The 16131-nt window shown below is 45.7% G+C and overlaps 1 protein-coding gene and 1 non-coding gene across 3 annotated transcripts in view; both read right to left on the bottom strand.

The window, feature by feature from the left end:
- The window catches only part of LOC135896813 (phospholipid-transporting ATPase ABCA3-like), a 335034-nt gene that overhangs the window by 290303 nt on the left and 28600 nt on the right, over positions 1–16131 (bottom strand). For both annotated transcript variants that reach the window (XM_070525172.1, XM_070525173.1), the window contains exon 3: positions 2573–2914. In XM_070525172.1, the coding sequence (XP_070381273.1) occupies positions 2573–2914 (342 nt within the window). The remainder of the gene's footprint in view (positions 1–2572; positions 2915–16131) is intronic.
- Positions 903–976, bottom strand: TRNAT-CGU (transfer RNA threonine (anticodon CGU)). Its single transcript has one exon. It is a non-coding gene; the product is annotated as a tRNA-Thr (tRNA).

Here is a 16131-nt window from a genome sequence, read left to right on the forward strand (position 1 = left end):
TGGGCAGTGTGCGCGCGCGGCATCTGCATATATTCACGATTTTGTCATATGAAATGCAAGAGTTCAACATTATAAGGTCATTTAAATAAACCGATTTTCCTTATATTGTTTCTTTTTGTGTCCGCGCCGCCTTATTCGAGATCGGGCCGGGCGCGGGCCTTAGGGCCTATTTACGCTCGAGACGCCCATCGCCGCAAGCCGCACCGCACGCGTGCGGTCGCACGAAAGATTGCACGCATGAAACACCTATGCACAAATTTCGGTTTACAATGTGTAAGGTATACACTGTGTACACAATGTAAACGGTAATTTGTGCACAAGTGCTGGATATGCGCAATGTTTCGCGCAACCGCAAGCTTGCGGTGCGGCTTGCGGCGATGGGCGGCTCGAGCGTAAATCGGCCCTTAACCCGGCCTAAGGCCGAACCAGCCGGGCCACGCGAACTCAGGCTTCTTTAGCGTCGGGCCGGACCGAGCCGCCTGTGGTAGTGTAGGGCCCGGGCCGGGTGCGGGCTCAGAATGGCGGCCGGTTCGCAGCTCTTGTACGGTCACTGTAGTTGGACGTCAGTCCCTTTCAAGTTATGTCACTGTACAATCCCTTCGTCAGAGTACGGTGTACTCTGAGGCAGACTGGACCACCAGCCGAAAACGTGAAGCAAGCACGTCTTCCAAAAGGTTCGTCGCTTCTTTCCTGCATAATATATATATATATATATATATATATATATATATATATATATATATGTAGATGTATTGAACCAGAACACAGGAGGTTAACCGAGGGGCCCGATATTTAATTCATATCGTAAAGCCAACAAATAAGCAGGGGAAATTACTTGTACTCACCAAATGAATTACAGGAATACTAAATTGATGTGGATCAAAGTGGATGAATAAACAACTTGCCGCAGGTGGGGAATGATCCCACAACCTTCGCATTACGCGTGCGATGCTCTAACCAATTGAGATACCGCGGCGCTGTTTCCCCTACCGCTATCTTGGGTATTTATGTTTTCACTACTAGAATTAACCTTGGGAGCCTTAGCTAACGCCACTACACGCAAAACTTGGCGGCTGATATGGAACATCCTTTCTGCTGCAGGCGTCCCGAGCACGTGATCTTTCTGGGTGAAGGCAACTGGTCAATAAACAGACAAATGCTATCTGAAGGCATCAATATTGCCGGATTCGTGGTCCTCGTTATGTAATGAACGAGGAGAAACGGGGTTAATCGAGGGGTCCAATTTTTACTGTGCATATTATGAGAAGTCAACAAGCAAGTACCTCAAGGACAACACCGGGAAAATTACTTGTACTTACTGATTGAATAGAATAAATGATAAATTCTTGGAACTGAAAGTAGATGAAGAAACATCCCGATTTTAAAAAAATCGGATTAAAATACAGAGTAAAACAAATTAAAAAAATTAAATACAAACAGATGGGGAACGGGGCCACGGTAGCTCAATGGGCTAGAGCATCGCACGCGTAATGCGAAGACAAGGGATGGTTACCCACCTGCGGCGAGTTGTTTTTTTCATTCACTTTTATTCCCATTAATTTATCATTTCTTTAATTCAATAAGTAAGTGCATGTAATTTCCCCTGTGTTGTCTTTGGTGTGTTTATTTTATTGGCTTTTTATGACGTGATTAATAAAAATTGGGCCCCTCATTAGCCCCTTTCTTCTCGTTCATTACATAACGGGGGTCTCGAATCCCGCAACATTGATGCCTTCAGGTAGCATGTGTGGGTTTATTGACCAGTTGGCTTCACCCAAATGGATCACGTACTCGTGACGCCTGCAGCAGAAAGGATGTTCCACATCCGCTGCCAAGGTTTGTGAGTGGTGGCGCTGGCTAACACTTCCAAGGTTAGTTCTAGTAGTATAAACATAAGTACCCAAGATAGTGGACGGGGAAAAGACGCCGTGGTGGCTCAAATGGTTAGAGCATCGCGCGGGCAATGCGAAGATGTGGGACAGTTCCCCACCAGCGGCAAGTTGTTCTTTTTTAATCCCCTTTCGTTCCCATTAATTTATCATGTATTTAATTCAATTAGTAAGTACAAGTTTTTTTCCATGTGTAATTCCCCTGGTGTGTTTGTTGGCTTATTATGATATATATATATATATATATATATATATATATATATATATATATATACACACACTATGTGGCCGGCTTCACACGCATGACGGACGAGGGGCACACACAACGCGAACATCGCTTTAAAATATTCTCGTTGCTCTTCCATCCCTCTTCCGTATGTAATCCCCGCAGATAAACCGAGAGCTGGCCGTTGCGTCGTCATTCTTGCAGTGGCCGTATGCGCTTCGCAGGTAAGCTCGCGGCAGAGAACAGGGCACGCATGCAAAAGAACCTCTAAGGGCAGGATTGTTCGCAAGAACGACGTTCTAGTGAATCCGAATGCTCCACATGTCATTACAGAGAAGTAAAGACGACCGACGGCCCAAACAAAAGAAAATCCCGTACGCACAAAAGTGTGACAGCGGTGTGACAACCCATGCAACAGTGCCAAGGAGGCCGCTTGCGACCGCAGCCACCGACTTACCGAAGGACGATTCGGTCTCGGTGAAGGCGCCGAGGGGAAAGAGGTTCGCCCTGTTTGGCAGGAGGGATTTTGAGGGAACGTACAGCGTCATCGCAAGGCTAGCCGATTCTCCTTCCGAGCCAGACAGATTCACGCACAACGGGGTCTTGGTGGAGAAGATGCCCGTCAGCTTCTTGCATTTTTCAATCATGGCGTCTGCATTGGGCTCAGGGTGCAGCCTCACGGAGCCAGAGCCTTGGCGCGAGTCATCGCTGGCACCGGCGCCGATCGGAGAGCCGACAGCGCGGGCGCCTCGTTCCAAGCTGTCAGGCGAGGGCTCCCGACGCTTGCCGCTAAGGACACCTGGAAAGAAAGAGAGAGAGAAGCGAACGTTGATTTAAAATAAATCGGAGGTAACTCCTGTGGGTATCTCTTGCGAGGTGCCTACATCGTCTTACTTCGCAAGAGGTATAGCAGCATCTAAAAGAACTGCACCATAAACGTTTTTACACATTTTACAGCTGTGTAAAGGGCGTTTGGCTCAGGGGCGAAGATCTTCACGTTTGACGGGCGAGGTTGAATCCTTGTCGAGGACTGAAGTTTGCGGACATTCCGCTGCAAATAAAGATCATGAGAGCGGTGACAGGTGAGATCAAGTGCAAATTAAGTAACCTTTCAGAGGTGTTGTCAATACTATTATCAGGTACGCTGGTGTACAACCCAGCTTGTCTACACATCTTTAACTACGCTTTTTCCCATCGCAGATGTAGTTGGAGCTCGCTGTCATGCACAATAAAAATTGCTATAGCATCTCAAGGCAGGGCTGTGACGCAAAGGACAAAGGGCGCACCCTTTCAGAGTGTAAAAAATTTTAGAATGTGCATAGTTCTTGATATCAAAATTACTCTGGAGATGTGCAGGCTAGTCAAGAAAAACTCGAATTTTCGAAATTCAGCTTTTCTTTTCTTTTTGTTTTTTTTCTGCGCAGTGATGGGGCAGTGAAAACCACCTGTACAAACGTAGCCAGCAGCCACAGTCGGGAATGTCCCGTGACGGTGCGCAAAACACATTCGCTTTAGAAACTGTCGACCCCCTTGACAATATGTCCGCTCGGCCCGCTTAGGGTTTGCAGGTTTATGACCGACAGCTCATTACAAAGCCCCGACGAGTGAACACTGGTATGCGATAAGAGCAGGCCAAGCACTATCATGGCCGTTCGTACCGGAAGCTCCCGCAGCCCTGCAACAAATAGCTGCCACCTCCTTCTTCACGGCCTCATCAACCGGGATTCTGTCGCGTTCAGTGGCATGCGCAGTATTGACTGCATGCGCAGTATCGGTGACATTCTCAGCGCTGTGGCTACCAGAACCAGCTTGAATCAGATTATATTGTTCCTGCCAATGTCATCCCTCATTGCGGCAAGACGCTGCGTATCATGTGGGATATCCACAAGCGCTATCTTACCAGCTGGAATAACTTTATGCAGTGACCTGCTTCCTTAGGAGCTAGCTGAGAAATGGTAATTGGCTACCTGCCTGCAGACTTCAAGCAGCAGGTGGTATCTTCGGCTAGCCAGATGTGTAGCCACTCTCCGTCTGCAGCAGAGGCACAGCGCCTAAGCCAAACACTTTTGACAACCATGTCCATAAGCAACTAGAACAATTATGGTACTGCGGCGAGACTCGAGCACAGGCCGGAGCAAAACTGCGACTTTCCCGTTCGCCGGTCAACAGACAGCAGTTAGGGGGGGGGGGGGGCGTCACGTGATTAGAGCTCGGCGAAATCTCAGAGCCGATCGACAAGTGTCCCTTGGCAGTTATCAGCTTGTCTTGTCTTGGTTTTGCAATGCGCTGGTAGAGTCAGTAAGTTCCCCCAACTTGACGCATTCGAGACAATCGTGCAGTTCAAGCAGAAGGAATGCCATGAATACTACGACGGCGAATTCTGCGAACGTCGCAGAAGGTTTTCTCGGTGCACTGAAATATTTGAACGCGCAACGAAAACGAAATTTCAAAACCACATGTGGGCGTCTTTTGAACGATGCACGGGTAGCGTGTCGAGAGTGTAAAGCAAATGCGAAATTTGCCAAAACGAAATTCCTAAGCTACTGTCCTACAGCATTACGATGCTGTTAATCGGAACATCTCGCCGTCAGCACTTTAGGTGCCACGGAGCTTGAAAGCATTTAACGTGGGCAATACGTTAGGGTGGACGTGTGAAGAACTCTTTAACGCTTGTGTCACAGTGTAGGAATTTTGCACGAGACCCCTGAATACCCACTTCCTGTCTACTTTAATGAATTTCCTGAGGCGCGCAGTAGATATCTAGGGTGTCCTTTGTGACTGAACGAGGGACGTTTTGTATATTTGATGAAAATCATGTGCCAGCAAAGCGTAAAGTCCGCTAAATGAGCAGGAACAACACTGTACACTACCAGAAAGACCACAAGGGGGCTGCGAAAGCTGAAGAGCTGTGCATGGGGCATATAGGAAATAGTTCTGCTTGCTGTAATATATTGTTCTATAATGTAAAAAAAAACAGACACACATGTACGCAAACTTTCAGCGGTTTATTGTTAGCCATCGCACGTCAAATATATACACGAAAGGTGACTGTAAAGTAAGTATATAACACAAAACGCAAGACGACAAAAAAGCTAAACTACGCACATCTGATTTAACACTGAGAAGCATGGCTAGGTCAAACATTCGTGTATGAAATTAAAACCTTATTCTCCCAGCGCCACAGAAGGTGTAATTATCAGCTGTTGAATATCTCTTATTTTCTCCTTGTTCATTAGTTCTGACAGTGCCGCGAATGTCTGATCTCTTGAGTCGGACACTTTCATTCTCTGTCATTTCTTTATTAGGATCTTCGTTATTTGAGAGAGCTTACTTAGATATTGGTTGCCTTGGTGCATTAACTGCCACTTCAATTGCTGCTTCTGAAGGCAGCCTGGTTACGGTTTCATTCATTACGACTGTCATCTTCATCCCTCTGTTTTAAGGAGGCTGCATATTTGTTTTCAAGTATCAGCCTGAATTGGTCTGCTTTTACCCTTACTGCGTCTAGGTCGGCCTGTTTCTTCTTGACCAATTTTGTTCTTTCTCTATTGAAATTGAGGTGAATACTAGACCTCACTAACCTTTGATCACTGCACGTTACCCTGCCTAATACTTCTACATCCTACACTACGGTCGGATCGGCAGAATGTATCAAATCATTTTCATTTCTTGGTTCACTATTAAGCCTTCCCAGCTCCACTTTCTGTTGCTTCGCTTCCTGAAGAAAGCATTCATTATTCCCAGCTTATTCCTTTCCCCGTATTCTACCAACATCTCTCCTCTATTGTTCCGACAATCGAAGCCGTAGTTGCCAAGTAGTTGTTCACCAGCTTGATTTTTCCCCACTTTTCCAACGAAGTTGCCCATCACAACAATAGAGTGAGTTTGCACTTTTCTCATCGCTAATTCGACATCTTCGCATAAAACTGATCTACTTCATCATCATCATGACTGGAGGTTGGAGAGTAGGCTAGTACTACGTTTCATCTATGCCTCCTATTAGGCTTTAATACGAGTGACGAAGTGATCAGAGTAAGCGTCGCTTTTTGCCTTGCTGCGATAGTTTTGTGATAGTGAAGGCTTAATTGTGCTTTTTGGACGCGAAGACATCCGAGGCGATGATAGACGGCACACCATCACCAGCGTCAAGCACACCTCTTCTCACTGCGTCTCGCAGGGATAAAATGTAAAGCTTGCAACCTAGGCATGGAGATGTCCGTTTCCTGTTTCTCCAACAGCGAGCCAATGGACTCCGACTATGGCTACACCATCGTGGAAGGCAGGCGAATGAAGAGGAAATACCGCAAGACAACCAACGACGTGAGTGAGCAGGGCCCCAATGGGCCGCCTACTCCGACTTACAGGATCGCTTTTGTGCCGCTCGATGTGTCTCAGTATTTAAATTGTGCACACAGACAGATTCTTAACACTTACCTTGGTAACGTGGCTACGAAAGGAATTAACGAAGTGCGTATTAACAACATGAAAAACGTAGTTACAGTGAAAGTAACGACGCAGGCCGCACTCGCAAAATTGAAAACCATGCGCATACTAGGACACATAGAAGTCCGGTCGTTCATCGTGCACTGTGGTCGCACTAGGGCAGGTGTTATTTCCGATGTCATGATTGACATCAGCAACGAAGAGCTACGGAGGCTCCCGTCTTGAAGACCATTGAAGTGAAGGTCATAGATTTTCACCGCTTCGGTCGATCGACGAGCGTCAAGATTCCTTTAGAGGGAGGTACGCTACACGGTCATGTCAAGGTGGGCTATGTGCGACACGCGGTGCGTCCTTATGTGCCCTGGCCACTGCAATGCCACATGTGCCTTGAGCTAGGCCATGTCAGCACTGTATGCACAGGCCATACGGCATGCCTCCGCTGTGCCGGCAGCCATGACGTTTCTTCGTGCACAGTGAAAGAAATGAAGTGCTCGAATTGCGATGTACCCCACGAGGCCAATTCCGAGGAGTGTCCTAAACAAAGAAAGGAGATAAAGGTACTGAAAAAAATTAGCAAGAGAAGTATGTCCCACAAGGAGGCGGCAGCGTCAGTGCAACAGCGGAGGAGACGAACGCGTCATCGGCGTGGGCAAGCTGTAGGTCCAAACGAGAGCTCCCTGGCTCCAATTCCGCAGGTGAAGGAGAATGTAGTTGAATTGGCATCGATAAATCTCTCTAAGCCATTGTTTCAAGACAGCTGCGTAAGCCCGGAATCAAATGTATGGCCACGCCTGCCGCCGCGCACACGGTCCTTAGACTGTCAGCGTGAGCAAGGACAGTGCTCAAAGATGGCTCCATCAGACTCTGTAATCAAAGCCATGCTGCGACTAATAATCGCCGCCCTGAAGTTGCCACTGTCCGGTTATAATACGCCAGTGGCACTAACTGCGGTAAAAATTATGAACGCTATAGACAGCCTCTTGGCTACATTGCAGTAACTTCTAACTCTGCTCGTTAAGATGACTGTGCTGTGATGTGAAGTGTACACGTACACAGTGCACAGATACAGTGTGATGTGCAGCCCTCATCGTATTTGCCGTACTACCACCCTCCTTCCTCTTCTCATCCCACCTCTGTTATTCCCCAAACCCCTTCCCCAGCATAGAGTAGCAGGCTAGAGGTACTTCACTCAGGCCGACCTCTCCACCTTTTTGCCATTAAACATTATCTCTCTCTCTCTTGTTATTATATTACGACTGTGCTACCCTCTCATTACTGCAGTAAAATTTGTCAATGTTGCCCGCTATGTCCTTATAGATTAGGAATCCTACACCGCACTGCTTCTTATCTCGAAGTCCTCCATAGCAAAGGACGTCGCCATTAGTCAGCACTGTAGAAGCCCCGCCAGTTCTTCTAACCTAAGGCCAATGATATCCCAAAGAATGCCTGATAGTTACTCTACATTTTTGCGGAGCTAGCTTCAGTCGAGAGAGTTCGGGTTTGAAATGTTGCCAGGGTCAGTTTCCACTGGCGGTATGCCCAAGCACAGAGATTCTTAGCACCCTCTGCTACGTTATAGGATTGAGAACCGCCTTGGTCAAGTGCTCCGCAGGTGCTTGGGACTGAGGGCCACTGGTTGACTGAATGAGTTTTTTGGAAGATAGTGGCCAAATACTGCACCAGGGAGGCCAGTCCGCGTTCTTGTGAGGGAGTGTCTTTTGTTGAAGCTTAGTGGGTCTTCCTAAAGTAGTTGTACCTGTATTAGCATAGCCCCACTGGCTCTCGGCGTTATTGCTGTGTCAGGTGCCACTCCAAGCCTGGAGATGTAGTGTACTCCAAGAAGTGAATTAGAGCTTACCACCTTCATATATGAAGAAAAAAATGCGAGGATTCAAACTTCTGATCATGGCAACCGAGCATCCCGGCTAGCTTAGTCAGGTAACCCTGCAGGCTGTGAGGCCACCTTATGGAGCAAAATTCCAGCCCAGAGGATTCCACAAGTCTAAAAATCCTTTGAGTTATGCACGAGGGACGGGTTTTCCTGACCCCACCAGGTAGCACAACATAGTATTTCTCAATGGTCCTAACATCGTGGTTTCGGAATCTCCCGTAACCATGTTGGTACGAATGAGACTAGGTACACAGGATATTGTTCTACAAATTTGAAGCATTCATTCATTCATTCATTCATTCATTCATTCATTCATTCATTCTACATAAGGGTTAAGTTCTGGGTTATGCCATGACGAAGTTTAAGTAATGTGAGTTAATTGGTGCCTTTGGTTTCCACTGTGCGTGAAAGCGATTCCTACCCTAATCAGCTGATCTGACTATGGCTGATGCGGACGAGAAGTTAAAAGTGCGCGGTTGTAGTTGTGCCTTTGCTAGAAATTTCTTATGACAATTCTAGAAAGCCTCGTATGCGAGCATATTATAAGAAGGCAACAAAGACACTTGGGAAAACATTGGGGAAATCTACCTATAAATTGAATTAAAGAAAATTATAAATAGCAACAATGAAAGTGGATGAAAAAAGAACTTGCCGCAGGTGGCAAGTTGAGTGGCAATTTGTTTTTTCATCCCCATTCATTTCCATTAGAGCATCGTTTCTTTATGTGCCATTTATTAAGCACAAGTAATTTCCCCCAATGTTTTCCGAGGCGTCTTTGTTTGTTGACTTCTCATGATATGAAGAATAAAAAATCAGGCCCCTCGGTTAACCCCCTTTCTTCGCGTCCGAATGCGAGCAGAATTTTAAAACGTGATGGATTTAATTTCAGGCTATAATTGGGACGTGTACTTTGGCTAGTTGGTTGATGTTAGCATTAGACAGGTCTCGAAGAGCAGCAGCACGCTCCCCACAAGAGAGCGGAAATAGCACGCGACAAAGACCTTCAACGGAAATTATTAACCCAACCGCTGGAGAGATATAGCTCCGCTGGAAGTTTAGCTGCGATCCTGCGAAGTCGCCAAGTATGCGGCTGGTCGCAGAAAAGCGTAACTGCGCTCACTGGGTAGCAAATGGCTTTAGACGTGCGATGCTTTCAGTAGAGTAAATGCGCTGTGCTTTGCGACAAAGAAGTTTGGAACTTAATGCCACGTCGCAAAACATGACACAGAGCCGTGCCTTTCTTTTCACACGTGACGCAATATTGCTTGGTTACGAATGCGAGCTGTGATATGAATCTCTCTAGCGTTTGCAGCTTTTCCTACCGAGTATGAAACAGGGCATAAGCTGGGATAGTTGACGTACGCTCGACATGGTAAACAGCGTAGACGCCGTTAGAAGTGAACAAATTTGGGAGATGCGTTGAGTGTCAACGAAGTTTTACTCAGCGTCCTACAGCACAACAGTCAGGAGACCCAAGGGCACAACGCTATCTATACGTTGCCCGACTAACCCCAAGGAAAACGGAGTGACAGCAAAATAGTGAGAGGACAAGGTGACATACATGGGAAAGAAGACGATGGTATAAACTGGCTTCAAGAGCGTGTTAACGCTTCGGAAGCAGCGAAAGAGCGACTAGACCAAAGCGGATGGAAATTCTTTTTCGCCCAATACCCCACAAGTTAGTTGCTAACCTTTGTATTGCCACTGCCGCTGCCTCTTTTGCCGCCTCTTCTTACTACGTGCCTGATTGTGGGTGTGGTGCGCTCATCACCACACCACATCAAGCAACCCGTTCATTCACTGGCCTATCAGTCAAGACGAGCATCTTGGCCTCTCGTCTGCGCCATAGCGCCGTTCTTCAGCACTCATCAGGGAGGAGGAACAAGAAAGTGTCAATAGTTATTTTCTAGAGATGCACTAGCAGCAGCTAAAAAACTGGATCGCCAGGAAGCGGCGGTAGTGAATTCGGCCAGTTCTGCCGAATCGGAAAAGTTGGCATACGGTAAAGCTTCGCTGTCGCACCTTCTGCTGATTCCCAGGACCTTAAAACGTGTGCTTGTAGAGGCAGTGAATTCTAAGGTAAAGCACAGGGTAATTCTTTACTGCTTCAATGAGCATTCCCACTGACACTCTGACCACCATATTCAGTTTATCACTCGAAGTTTTCGTGCTATTTCAGGCCCCGCTGAAGCGGAATAAATTTCAGCTTTCTCTGGGGCGAAAACAGGCCAAGTGTGGACGTACCGTAATTGCCAGTCGGGCTGCATTATTTTGCTTTCACTTCGCATTCCTGCCAGTCCGTCGTGCACTTTTAGACAGCGTTGTGCTTTTGCATTATGTGCCTTTCTTTCGCAAGCATAGGAATTTCGTTTTTAGACAGCGAATCTGTCCGCGCCTTTCACTATAACTGTTACCTGCACTGTTTACCGTTTGAGTGTTTGGTGCCCAGGATGATGATTAGGCAGACGTGTCGGTATGATATGTTATTGAAGTGTAGCCAGGTTACCTGGTCGCCAACAGTTGCTTAGAGGATGAGCATACTTCAGGATACATTATCACAACGAACCAACACTAGCAGGTGTTGTGAGCAAATACACTCATCTCGTAAATGGTACGGAACAATGCTGTTTAGGTGACCTTGCAGAGCACCCTGAATTCTCACAAAACTTGATTTATCAAAAGTAAGTATACATGTCACATTGATTTGTCATAGATACATGCATACCGGCTTGCTCGTATGAGTGTCCGCGCCTACTACAGTGTAAGCATATATTTTTTTTCGCTGTCAAAACTGCAAAATGCGCGGCCTACGGCTTGAAATTTTATGACAACCTAATTGAAAAGGTAGTAAAGTAAAACTTGGCGAACTTTACAAATCACTGAGCGAAAGACATGATGTTTCTTCCCCATCACCAAATAGACGAAATCAAAATGCTGCAGTTTGAAGTCTCCCTTTAAACAAGTTGACTTCGTAACGAAATGACAAACGTAATATTAAGCGCGCAGCCCAAAAAAACGCTGCGTAAGTTCACTTTACAAAATGTCGTTGATGCGATTGGCAGTTGTGAACGCAAGGAACAACAACGTCGCTGTCATCCCTTGGTCTGGGTTGCGGTCAGCAATTAGACAACCAGAAACTTCGCGTTTCGAGAATTGTACCCTTTGAGATACTCTCAATACATAGTGGAGACGCTAATAGCATGCTGGTCGCCAACGCTTTCAGAATCTCGCTGGAGCTGCTTGTTGAAAATAAGACGTTCTTTTCACATGAGAGGCCGTCAAAGCACTTCTTCAGAGTTTGGTTGATGGCCGAAGACGACAGGCAGAATCGTGACATAACGCAGCTACCCTCGGCAAGGCAACCTCCTCTGACCCCACCTCGCCTACCATTCGGGGACGAATCTGCGCTTTCATTACTCGAAAATGGGCCCTGCGTTGATATCGGGCATTTCAAGGCATTGTTTACATTGTGAGGCAGTTATAGGGATGCCATCGCTCTGGTCGGCTCGCACCAACGCTCTACTGTTCTTTTCTTTTTTTCATACTGTCAGTGCGCTCGGCTGCAAAGGGCTTCCCGCTCGTCCATCTCGTGGTTGCCAGGGCTTACTTCCCACGAACCTTGCCTGTTTGTTTCTTTAGCTAGGCTCCAAAACAATGCAAAATTATACATTAGGGGGTTTTACGTTGCAGAACCACGGTCTGATTATGAGGCACGCTTCAAGACAGCGACCTGAAATTTCTAGCAGTGCTCCTAGCCCTTTGCTCGTGTCGGGGGTGCTCCCAAGTATTCACCAAGGTTGTCCATATATATTTATATACAGGGTATTTCAGCTAACTTGGGCCAAGTATTTTTCTTTTAAAGAACATACGCGCTACGTGTGTCGAATTGCCACGTCATGATATTTTTTTTTTCAATCAATCCGTTAGTTAGTTAAATGGGGTTTAATGGCGCAAAAGCGGCTGAGGCTATGCTGCGCCAAACACGAGGTGTTTTAAAATCCAGTGAATGAAGGAAAAGGCTCTGTTAATAATCTATATTTTATGTAAAAATCCAGTGTCGTCTAAAAATTTACGGACGTCACAAAATGGGACCAGTGGATCATCGCCTAAAATTAGAGCAGGGTGTAATGGTATGTGTTGTTCATATAATTTTTTCAAGAGTGCTCGTCTGTGTGTTTCAATCTGCGTGCATGTGAGTAATATGTGTATAACTGTTAGTGGCTGTTGACATTTCTCGCATGTTGGTGTGTCTTCTTTCCTAAGTAGGTAATTGTGCGTGAGGTGTGTGTGCCCGATGCGTAGTCGGCACAAAACTACTTCGATGAACCGCTCCTGATGATAGCATGACTTCCACTCGCCAACTATGGGTTTCGTGAGATGTACCTTGTTGTCGGAATTACGGTCCCATTCGCGTTGCCATTTTACCGTGAAGGCTTTTCTAATTGCACGGATGCTATCATTATATGGGAGTTTCGTGTTTGTAATATCTTTGTGCGCTGCCATCAATGCACATCTATCAGCCGCTTCGTTACCTGGTATCCCAACATGGCTTGGGACCCAGCAGAAACGAATTGACCTCCCGTATTCGTTAAGCACCAACATGTTTAGAATGTCTCCTATCAGGGGTTCACACTCAGATTTCAACTGTAGAGCCTTCAGTGAGCTTAAAGAGTCTGTGTATATGACTGCATGTTTGTGTTTGTCAGTTATAATCTTTTTAACAGCAACCCAGATAGCGTAAACTTCAGCCGTGAACACAGAAGCGTGTTGTGGTAATCGAATACTTGTTTCCCAATTTTCCGCTACGACCCCCACACCCACGTGATCTTTTGTTTTAGAGCCATCAGTGTAATATTGCATGTTATTTTGATATTTGTCCTGAAGTGCACGGAATTCTTGTGTAATGTGTTCGCGTGGAGTGTCTTTCTTCTTTAAATGAGTCAATGTCCAGTCGCACAACTGTGTGAAATCGCACCACGGTGCCAGCCGTTGTGGTTTCTTGGCAACCTGGAGGACTCCATGGGGAATGTCATAATCCCGACAGTATTGCTCATACCGCAGGACAAGTGGCTTAATCACGTTCGGTTTATTTGTGTAGTGTAAGCGTGAGTTGCATTGTGTGAGGATGTTGTAGCATATGTGTTGCGGTGATGACTGAATTCTGAGTACGTAGGAAAAAGTGAGTAATGCTCTGCGCTGCTGTAAGGAGGGTTCATTACATTCGACGTATAAGCTTTCAATGGGTGAAGTTCTGTAGGCACCACTTACCAGTCGCAGTCCAAGGTTATGTACTGGATCAAGTCTTTGGATGTAGGATTGTCTGGCTGAGCCGTAAACAATGGAGCCGTAGTCTAAAAGGCTACGAACAAGAGACCGATAAATGCGTAAAAGACACGTTCGGTCAGAACCCCAGTGCTTATGAGATAACACTTTGAGGATATTCAATGCTTTATTTGCCTTAATTTTTAGTGCTTTAATGTGGGCAAGAAAGTTTAGTTTTTTGTCAAAGGTTACTCCCAAGAATTTGTATTCTTGTTTTACCAGCAGCGCGACATCATTCAATCTTAAATCCGGGTCTAAGTACAACCCTCGTTTTTGCGAAAATAGCACTGTAACAGTTTTCTGAGTAGAGAAGCGGAAGCCATTTTTCTCAGCCCACTCCATTAGTTTATTTATTGTTATCTGGAGTTGCCTTTCACATGTTCGTAAGTTAGAGCCGCGGCACGCTATTTCCAGATCATCGACATATATGGAGTGCATAACAGAGGTGGGAATTACTTTGTTGACACAGTTCATTTTTATTATAAAAAGTGTTGTGCTAAGTACGCAACCTTGTGGCACGCCGTTTTCTTGGATAAATGTGCGCGAGAGCACAGTGCCTAGACGGATTTGGAATGTTCTGTTGGACATAAAATCAGCCAGACAGTTTAGCATTTTGCCACGGATTCCTAACGCGGCGAGGTCACGTAAGATTCCAAATCTCCACGTGGTGTCGTACGCTTTCTCTAGGTCGAAGAACACCGCCAGGCAGTGCTGTTTGTGTAAAAATGCTTCACGTATTTCGTGTTCAAGTCGGACGAGGTGGTCTGTCGTTGAACACCCTTTCTTATAGCCACACTGGTGAAAATCGATGGAGTTCCGTTTATCAAGCGTGAATGTTAACCTCGCATTTACGACACTCTCGTACGATTTTGCCAAACAACTTGTCAGGGCAATGGGTCGAAAGCTGCTTGGGGATGTGGGGGATTTTCCTGTTTTTAAAAAAGGCACAACTATTGCATTTTTCCAACATTTTGGCATGCTTCCGGATTCAAATATTTTGTTAAAAAAATTAAGGAGAGCACCTACGGATGCTTGGGACAAGTGTGCGAGCATAGAATAATGGATGCGGTCAGGACCTACTGCAGTTTTTTTGCCAGCACAGAGAACCCTGTTAAGCTCTTGTAACGTAAATGGAGCGTTGTATTCGTCGCTTGACGTACAAGTAGTTGGTAGTTTCTGTTTTTCTGCAGATAGTTTGTAATTTAAGAACCTGTTTGTATAATTAGCCGAGCTAGAGACGTTATAGAAGTGTTCCCCAAGTATATTCGCTTGTTGTTGTAGTGTTGTCTGAGTGCCTGAAGGTGTGAGTATTGGCATCGTGTATGGTGTGTAGTCCCCCTTAAACTTCCTGACCTGTTCCCACATCCTTTTGGATGTGACGGTGCTATTAATTGTTGATACATATTTTTGCCAGGAAGATTTTTCTGCCTGTCTCCGAATGTATCGAGCTTTCGCTTTGGCTTGTTTAAAAGTTAAAAAGTTGTTATGGGTTGGGTACCTGCGTAAAATTCCCCAGGCCTTATTTTGCAGCTTTTTTGCTATGGTACACTCGTGTGTCCACCAAGGATTTAACTTTTTGCGAACAACGCCAGAAGATTGTGGAATGACCTTTTCAGCTGCAGAAATAATACTGTTAGTAAATTTTTCATTAATTTCGTCAATGCTTAAGTTTGTTACAATAAGCTCCTCCAGCCTGGCACTTTCTGTAAAAACAGCCCAGTCTGCCATTTGTAATTTCCATTGGCGTGGTTTGTGCGATATAATGGGTAGCGTTGAGGTGAGGTTGATTATGGCAGGTAGATGATCACTGCCATATGAAGTCTCGAGTACATCCCATTTAAAATCTGTAGAAATGTCCGGAGAGCAAAAGGCTAAATCGAGGCAGCTAAAATTGCGTGAACTCGGTGAAAAATGAGTTGGTGCACCTGAATTTAAAAGACAGATGTTGTTTGTCAAAATGAAATCTTCGATAAGTTGGCCTCTTGGGTCATTCTTATCGCTGCCCCAAAGAGTGCAATGAGCATTAAAATCTCCAACTAAAACAAAAGGCTCCGGCAGCTGGCTAATTAAATTTTCCATGTCTCGAGTTGTGAAATGGGTATGGGGAGGGATGTAAACCGAACATATGGTGACAGTCTTAAAAGTTAAAACAGTGACGGCTACTGCCTCAAACGCAGTTTGTAGTGAAACGTCATGATATTTTTTCAATCAATCCGTCAGGCTGGGAAATTAACAAAGTTTGCTTTATTAACTTGTGAAATATTCACTCTAGCGAAAACTCTTCAGTAGAAAAGTTGTCGCGCTCGTTCGGAGACATCGGATTATTTCAACTATGCCAATAGCCCTGCGAAGTTTTGTTA

The sequence above is a fragment of the Dermacentor albipictus genome, chromosome 9 (genome assembly GCF_038994185.2).
Source record: "Dermacentor albipictus isolate Rhodes 1998 colony chromosome 9, USDA_Dalb.pri_finalv2, whole genome shotgun sequence".
In the NCBI taxonomy this organism is placed as follows: domain Eukaryota; kingdom Metazoa; phylum Arthropoda; class Arachnida; order Ixodida; family Ixodidae; genus Dermacentor; species Dermacentor albipictus.